The 8,538-nt window shown below is 39.9% G+C and overlaps 1 protein-coding gene across 1 annotated transcript; it reads right to left on the bottom strand.

Annotated features, from left to right (window-relative positions):
- Positions 1–349: 349 nt before the first annotated feature.
- On the bottom strand, positions 350–5,642 carry LOC124037085 (peroxiredoxin-6-like). The gene is made up of 5 exons (XM_046351725.1): positions 5,402–5,642; positions 2,577–2,733; positions 1,148–1,294; positions 896–1,042; positions 350–723 (listed from the first exon to the last, which is right to left on the bottom strand). Exons 1-5 carry the CDS (start codon positions 5,491–5,493, stop codon positions 598–600), a joined length of 669 nt encoding a protein of 222 aa, XP_046207681.1. The 5' UTR covers positions 5,494–5,642; the 3' UTR covers positions 350–597.
- Positions 5,643–8,538: the final 2,896 nt, after the last annotated feature.

The raw sequence follows: 8,538 nt of genomic DNA on the forward strand, positions 1-8,538 counted from the left end.
GCAGACTTGTTTCTTACCCTTGGCTTTTGGGATTCAAGTACTAAACCAAAACACTGTCCATTATTCTCTTTGGCCTCTGCTCTTATCTGCTGCACAGAATCCTTACAGGAAGCAATTTCCTCCAGTTTGTATTCTGGTCAAACAGATGCTTCTTTCCTTCAGTGAGGTCAACACTGATCTGTAGATTAGATGTGATCGGTGCAAGTTTTTTAAAACTAAAAATAATTCAATTGAAAGCAAAGTTAACATTCAGTTACTGGAAGGAAGGATTTTCTAAGTATTGAAGCAGAACTAATATATATATATAAAATAATCATAACCACCAACAACAAAAAACACCCCCCCACAGTGGTCTTCCAAAAGTGTGTTTATTGGGGTAGTAACACTGTACAATGCTAAGTTCATGTACAATGCTAAGTTCATGAGATACTTTAATTAGTGCATCAAAACCTACAAGACTCTTGAAGGGATGATTGCTTACACTATAAGTCCTCTAACGATAGAACTACTATGTGCTGATACTTTGGCAGTGGGCCTATCTGGGCTTTGGGTTGTGTCCGGGACAACTTTGTGTGCCCCCCCCCACCCCCCCGAGGCTCAGGGCTGTGTGTAGCGGAGGTATTTCTTTCCAGAAGGCAGCTCTTTGGTGGTGACGCCATTGGGGAAAAGTTCAGCAGCCTCTGCATCGGAGAGAGAGGGAATAACCATACACTTCTCACCAGGCTGAGAGAGGGAGGGAGAGAAAGAAAAATATGAAGTAATAAAACAATATGGTACATCTAGTCTCCACTCTCTCCAAAATCTAAGTTAGTCAGACGTTTTCAAGTGGTCTAATATCAAGATGTGACTAACTTTCAATCAACAGGGGTGTGTGTGTGTGTGTGTGTGTGTGTACCTTCCAGTCGACAGGTGTGGCCACCTTCTTGAGAGCCGTGAGCTGCAGAGAGTCGATGACACGGAGCAGCTCGTCAAAGTTCCTTCCAGTGGTGGCAGGGTACAAGATTGAAAGCTTCATCTTCTTATCTGGACCAATCACAAACACCTGGGGGAGGGACCAAAGGAGAGGGGTCTTATAAACAAACACCAATTTGAGCTTCATTTTCTACAGCAAAAATGTTGCAGGATGCGTCTGTGACCTCATACTCACACAGCGTGCAGTGAGGGGAATGCCATCCTTGTCAAGCTCATCAGGGTCCAGCATGCCCAGCTGAACTGAAAGCTCCCTCTTATCATCAGCGATGATGGGGAAGGGCAGGGGAGAGTCCGCACCATCACTGTTAAACGCCATCACATCCTACAGACAGAGGGGGAGAGAGGTCAGGGGTCAGTGATGATCAGGGCAGGGGGCCTAATCATCTGAGTGGCTCAGATCAGGTCTTTCACAGACAACAGTCAGGGTGACTGGGCTAGAGCAGTTTGTGGCCAGGGTGAATATTATTGTAAAAAGGGGCCCATTAGTCTGGGTAGTTATATGTCTGTTATCAAGAAATGTTAAAATGGTAGAGATAGTTGGTCACAGCAGCAGTGTTAATCTTGTGGAAAGATTCTGTGTGTAAACAGAGATAATCTGTTGGGACTGAATGGATGCACAAAATAAGAGCAGCAGCAGTTCCGGTGTTTGGGTTTTTCGTCAGTGGTTATTTGGACAGATTTCACAGGTTTTAGCATCTTTTAAATTCCGGAAGGGGAGGGGGTACAGTCGGCCCGTAACTTGCAAAGAGCGAAGGTGGATCTCCTCGTTCCAGTTCCGCTCCTTTTTCTAGCATTTCTTGATCTCTTCTCTTAACGTGGATGGACCCAGAACTTAAAAATCGAGCAGCTGACCAATTATGTGCGACTTTAGTTCTGGGTTAACTGAGATTACAGAAGTATAGACAGCAGTGTAAAGGCTGGTGTGGTCTAATCAAAAACTGGACATCAGACAAAACTAATACGCCTCACTGTGGGAAGGAAGGCTGCCATTAGTCACACAGGTTCAGACAGAGGTGTGTGTGTGTGTGTGTGTGTGTGTATAAGCAGGTGGGATTAATTGGTTCAGTGAACTTCAGAGATTAACTTTTCATCCCAAACAACTTGTTGAGAACTTGAAGGGGGTGGTGCTTCTGTAACCTAGCAATCAAGCCATTTGTCCAATCACCAATGCTCCAGTGTAAGACTTGAGAATTTGGCAGTCCAGAGGAACTCGTTCCCCTGTTGGACCCAAGAGAGGCCTTTAAGGGAGGTAAAACATTCCGTACTTGCAGATAGAAATGTAAGAAAAAGCTAACACTATTCCCTGTTATACTTCACAGACAAACATCTATGTTCTACACAATATATTTCTGTAGAGAAATGACCATCTGTGAATGGAGTTGAGATGGAGTGTAACAGCTGTGCAGGCTAAAGCAGTCTCAGGGGGATTACACAGGGTAGGTGTATGCATGCAATATTGATTTAGACATGGCTGACAGCGTTCAGATATGGTAATAAAACCTGTGTGAGAGGCTGTCCATACAGTAGTTATGCAATGTATGGGAATGTGCTCTCTACATTTGAACCACATAGGTAATGGATGCAGAGAGAGGGGTTAGACAGACCTTACTCCAGGCGAGGTGGTCGGCCACGCTGTCGATGGACAGCGCGATCATCTTGACGTTGCGTTTCTTGAACTCATTGCTGATCTTGGCAGCACAGGCCAGCTCTGTGGTACATACTGGAGTAAAGTCCCGAGGGTGGGAGAACAGGATTCCCCACCTGGAGGAGAGGAGAGAGGGAGGAGAGTAAGTCTCTGCTGAGGAAAACATTAGGCTAGACAAGTGGGAGTTTTATTTCATCAGTTAACTTTCACTAAATGAGAGGCAGTGTCACCATCTGACTATGTGAGGGAAGGTGGAAGGAAAGACTGAAAAACATGTGACTAGTCTCTGGAATGTGTGGGTGACCAATGTATGGGAGAGAGTGTGAAGAAAAGAACAGGAAAACTAGAGGTTCTGTTAACGGATGCTTTGTAGAACCACACCTTTTTAGCGTCATAGTACATCCGAATAATAGAGACGTGGTCCTGGAATACAAACTCTCCTCCTTTCCCCCACCACTCATTGCGTCAGACTGGGACAGTATGGAGGCTAGCATTTTTTTTCTCAAAGAAGAGCAACAAGTGTTCTTCTGTAGGACAATACAGTTATTGAGAATGGTTTTTACTGAAGTACCACAATCATTTGCACATCATTCTGTATTATGGCAATAGTTTATAAGAAAATGTATTGAAACCGTTGCACCACCAGTGTTTGAGTGGGGGACTGTTAGGGTGTTGCAATAACATAATCTCTGGCTAATCTGTACAGAGTGACAAAATATCAAAATGAGAGGCTTTTAGCTACAGAGTAAAGGAAATAGCTACCCTAACAAAACACAGTAAACCAGTCTATCTTGAGACTTGTAATAGTTTCAAGTTATATTCTTCCCTCTACCACTCCATATTGGACCACAGCAATGGCATTAGAAAAACTCAAATAATTTGCTCTGTTCGGTAGAAACTTAAATCCCCTAGAGGGGGAAGTTGAACTGGTCTCTAGTTCTGCACGATCATTTAAAACTGAGACAGGAAATGCTCTAGTCCCCCCTCTGGCTGTACCACACACACACACGCACGGCTTTGCAAAGCCAAAGTTATGCAATATAATAATTTGTGTGTGTGAGAAAGAGCACCCCCTCCCCCAATCTACCATGTTGGAGGGCCTTCCCCTGTGCCAACTGTTATCCCTACCCCTTTATATTCTTCTATTATTTAACTATAGCCATGAATACTGGAATAAAAGCATGGCCCATGTTAATGATTGAGCTATAAAAACACTGGAATACATTAGGTATAATTCTGATTTGTTAGGTTAACTTTTGTTAGCACTGCTCCTCCACTTTGGAAGTCTGTTGGATCATGCTAATGTAACAGCCAAACCTTTGACCAAGCCAACTGTTTGTCTGGATGTGCGCATGAGTGAGATGTACACTACCGTTCAAAAGTTTGGGGTCACTTAGAAAGGTCCTTGTTTTTGAAAGAAAAAAGTTCTATTTTAATTTTTAAAATCAGAAATACAGTGTAGACATTGAAAATGACTATTGTACCTAGAAACAGCTGATTTTTAAAAATAGAATATCTACATAGGCCCATTATCAGCAACCACCACTCCTGTGTTCCAATGGCATGCTGTGTTAGCTAATCCAAGTTGATCATTTTAAAAGGCCAATTGATCAGTAGAAAATCCTTTTGCAATTATGTTAGCACAGCTGAAAACTGTTCCGATTAACGAAGCAATAAAACTGGCCACCTTTAGACGAGCTGAGTATCTGGAGAATCAGCATTTGTGGGTTTGCTTACAGGTTCAAAATGGCCAGAAACAAATACTTTTCTTCTGAAACTGTTTATTCTTGTTCTGAGAAATGAAGGCTATTCCATGCAAGACATTTCCAAGAAACTGAAGATCTTGTACAACGCTGTGTACTACTCCCTTCACAGAACAGCGCAAACTGCCTCTAACCAGAATAGAAAGAAGAGTGGGAGGCCCTGGTGCACAACTGAGCAAGGACAAGTACATTAGTGTCTAGTTTGAGAAACAGACGCCTCACAAGTCCTCAACTTGCAGCTTCATTAAATAGTACCCGCAAAACACCGGTCTCAACGTCAACAGTGAAGAGGCGACTCCGGGATGCTGGCCTTCAAGACAGAGTTCCTCTGTTCAGTGTGTGTTCTTTTGCCCATCTTAATCCTTTCTGTTTATTGGCCAGTCTGAGGTGTCCCTTTTTTCTTTGCAACTGCCCAGAAGACCAGCATCCCAGAGTCACCTCTTCAATGTTGACGTGATATGTCATTTGTACTTGAAATAAAATAAAAATTTAAGAAATTATTTTTTGGTAGACTTTACAATACTAAACACTGCTATCTGGAAACCTGGGCAAGGTCAAGCGTGTATATGTTAAAACAGGAAGGATTTATATACAAATCAAATGTCTGAAATAGTGTTTGAATGTAGATTTTGGACACATTTTGTAACAAGCCGTTGTTTATAAACCCATGATGCCCGCGTGGAGCCTCGCCTACGGTAGATGTTCGAATTATTAAGATCTGATGTGGGATCAGATCTTCGCTTTTCGTATGAAACTGGTCCTGGACCGGTGCTTAGCGACTATAATTACCGTCATGTTATATGACACTTGTGTCTTCAATGTATGACTAATTTCACGCCGAGCTCGTGGCAATGGACATTCAACCAAGTCTGTTATTGTCTGTACATTAAAATGTTACACAAATACACCATCAGTAAATGATTAGGCTACTGTTTGCAATCGAGTACGCTGATGCAGTGCAGATACAAAGTAACAGCAGACGATCACACCGACTTGTTTAGCCTACAAAAGTAGCACTTACGAGTTTCCTAAGAAGTCATGGAATTTGATCTTGCCGATGGTTGTCTCAGCTTCGAAGTTAGGGAACACGTCTCCTAGCAGTATCCCAGGCATGGTTCTCTTTCCAGGGCAAGGTGACGAGTATTTGTTTTCTTCTTCTTCGGTGGAGTTTCACGGAGGGTTGCAATCCAATATTTATAGTGCGTTACCGCCAACAACTGTACAGGGGTAAACTAGGAAACGTATGCAAACTAAACCAGGCTAGGCAGAAGCCAAGCAGGAACTAGCGATATCCTATTGGCCCTTTCTATCATATATCTACAGTTTCCGTTAGGGAACGCCTACTCTGTGATGTGCGCCTTTGCACTCCTTCTAAACAATGGGATTTTAAAAAACTTTGCCAAAGGTTAAAGTCTACTAAACTTAGCCCACTATGTTTAAGAACATATTGTAGTTTTAGGAATATAAAACAGTATCTAGATCAAATGTTTAATAGATGAGAAAATATGTAGAATATCGGCCAAAATCTCTTTCCGGCTTCCACCACATAAATTAAAAGCAGAAGGAGCCTTTATTAGATCTAGGAAAAAATGGATTGAGGAGGGAGAACAGAATTCATCCTATTTCTTTAGACTTGAGAAATTTCACTCTAAAAATAACACTATCCATAAGTTAAATATTGATGGTGTTATTACAGATGACCAAAAATTAGTCGCTAAATACTGCAGCAATTTTTACAGAAAATTGTACAGCTCTACGTACTGTCAGGAATCCACAGATATGTTTTTTTAACTCACTGAATAATGTTCACTCTATCAGTGATATAGAATCTAAACAGTGTGATGAACCCATCAAAGTTGAAGAGATTATAGAGTCTATCAAACATCTAAAGAACAATAAATCACCAGGTGTTGGAATTACATCAGAATTTTACAAATTATTTTCTGAACAAGTAACTCCCTTCCTATTTGAAGTCTTTTTAGAGAATATTAAAAACAATGTTCTCCCTCCTACAATGAGTCAGGGGTTAATAACACTGATACCTAAGCCTAAAAAAGAAGTGCTGCTCATCGATAACTGGCGTCCAATTTGTCTTCTTAATAATGACTATAAGATATTAGCCTCACTACTTGCAAAAATAATTAAATAAGTACTGGATGCAATCATTGATGAAACACAGTCTGGCTTCATGAGGAACAGACATATTTCTAACAATGTCAGACTAGTATTAGACGTACTTGACTACTCAGACCTAATAACTGAGGATAGCTTCATATTATTTTTAGATTTTTATAAAGCATTTGACACAGTAGAGCATCAGTTTCTCTTCCACTCCCTTGAGAGACTTGGCTTTGGGGATTTTTTCTGTAAGGCTCTTAAGACACTATGCAAATGGTAACAGCTCTATCAAATTGTAATATGGAACCTCACCTAGATTTGAGTTAAAGAGAGGAATTAGGCAAGGTTGTCCTATCTCTCCATACCTGTTTTTATTAATCACCCAACTTCTTGCAAATTCTTTAAATAATAGTCCTGTACAAGGTATTTCCATAGCTGGTAAAGAAATTATTATTAGCCAGCTGGCTGACGATACCACACTCTTTCTGAAAGACGCTAACCAAATTCCCATATCGATCAATGTGATACAATCCTTTTCCAAAGCATCTGGTCTATATCTTAACATTAAGAAATGTGAACTCATGGCTGTCAAAGATTGTGTGACACCTTCATATTATGGTATTCCAGTAAAAGAAGAACTTACATATTTAGGCATAACCATTACAAAGCATCAGAAGTCTAGAGGCTTACTAAATTTTAACCCTCTTGTTACAAAATCCCAGAAGAAACTAAATCTATGGCTACAGAGGGACTTATCTTTAAAAGGTAGAGTCCTAATAACCAAGGCTGAAGGTATCTCTAGACTAACATATGGTGCTCTATCTTTAGATCTTGACCGTAAAATAAGCAAGGAGATAGACCAGATGCTTTTCAACTTTCTGTAGAGAAACCATACCCATTACATTAGGAAAACTGTTGTAATGAACACTTATGAGAATGGTGGACTGAATTTTTGGGATTTTACTACTTTAAATAATACTTTTAAGATCAATTGGATAAAACAATTCCTAAGAAGACCCACTTCTATCTGGAATTTTATTCCTCATCATGTCTTCTCTACTTTTGGTGGCCTTAACTTCATGTTGTTTTGCAATTATAATATTGACAAAGTTCCAGTGAAACTTTCTGCTTTTCATCGGCAGGTTTTCTTGTCATGGTCCTTAATTTATAAGCATAATTTTTCTCCACACAGATATTATATATGGAATAATCGGGATATATTGTATAAAAATAGCTCTCTGTTTTTAGAATATTGGTTCCGAAATAATATCCTATTGGTGAGCCAACTGGTAAATGCAGAGGGTCTTTTACTCAGTTATAAAGAATTCTTATCACTTTACAAGGTCCCTGTAACACCTAAAGATTTTGCAATTGTCTTAGATGCCATTCCCTCAGGTGTTGCTATGTTAGGGTTAGGGTTAGCGTTAGGGTTAGGGTTACCTTCTGTTGACCCTGTTGACTCATCAGTAGGAAAGATTTGTTTCTCTTTTGGTCCATTCAACAACAGAGCGATACGATCCTTGTTTCAGCAGGATGTTGTATCTATACCTTATGTCATGCCTTATTGGAATGGATTTATTGATAATATCTGTTGGAAAAAAGTTTGGATGTTGCCACACACATACCTACTTGTTAACAAAATTAAGGAAGTTTCCTTTAAAATTATTCATAAATATTATCCTGCCAACCACTATATGAAGAAGTTTAAGGAAAACATCAACTCAAATTGCTCCTTTTGTAATGACCACCCAGAAACAGTGTTGCATCTTGTTTGGCATTGTATGCATGTAAGAAAACTGTGGCAAGACATCAGTAGGTTTATAATTGAACACATTTATGAAGATTTTACATGATTGTGGAGAGATGTACTGTTTGGAATCTTTACATACAATAGAAATAAGCGCAATCATTTTTACGTAATTAATTTCATTATTCTTTTGGCCAAATTTCATATACACAAATGTAAATTTACAAACAGAAAACCACATTTTTGTACCCTACAAAAAGAAATTGAACTGTATTTTAAGACGGTTAAATACT

This window comes from Oncorhynchus gorbuscha, linkage group LG06 (genome assembly GCF_021184085.1).
Source record: "Oncorhynchus gorbuscha isolate QuinsamMale2020 ecotype Even-year linkage group LG06, OgorEven_v1.0, whole genome shotgun sequence".
NCBI classification, from domain to species: domain Eukaryota; kingdom Metazoa; phylum Chordata; class Actinopteri; order Salmoniformes; family Salmonidae; genus Oncorhynchus; species Oncorhynchus gorbuscha.

Excerpts from the sequence above, each read along its gene's own strand:
- LOC124037085 (XM_046351725.1), bottom strand. The coding sequence starts at position 5,493 with ATGCCTGGGATACTGCTAGGAGACGTGTTCCCTAACTTCGAAGCTGAG. Across the intron at positions 2,734-5,401 it reads CATGACTTCTTAGGAAACTC|GTGGGGAATCCTGTTCTCCC; the intron begins GTAAGTGCTACT and ends CCTCTCCTCCAG. Across the intron at positions 1,295-2,576 it reads ACCACCTCGCCTGGAGTAAG|GATGTGATGGCGTTTAACAG; the intron begins GTCTGTCTAACC and ends CTCTGTCTGTAG.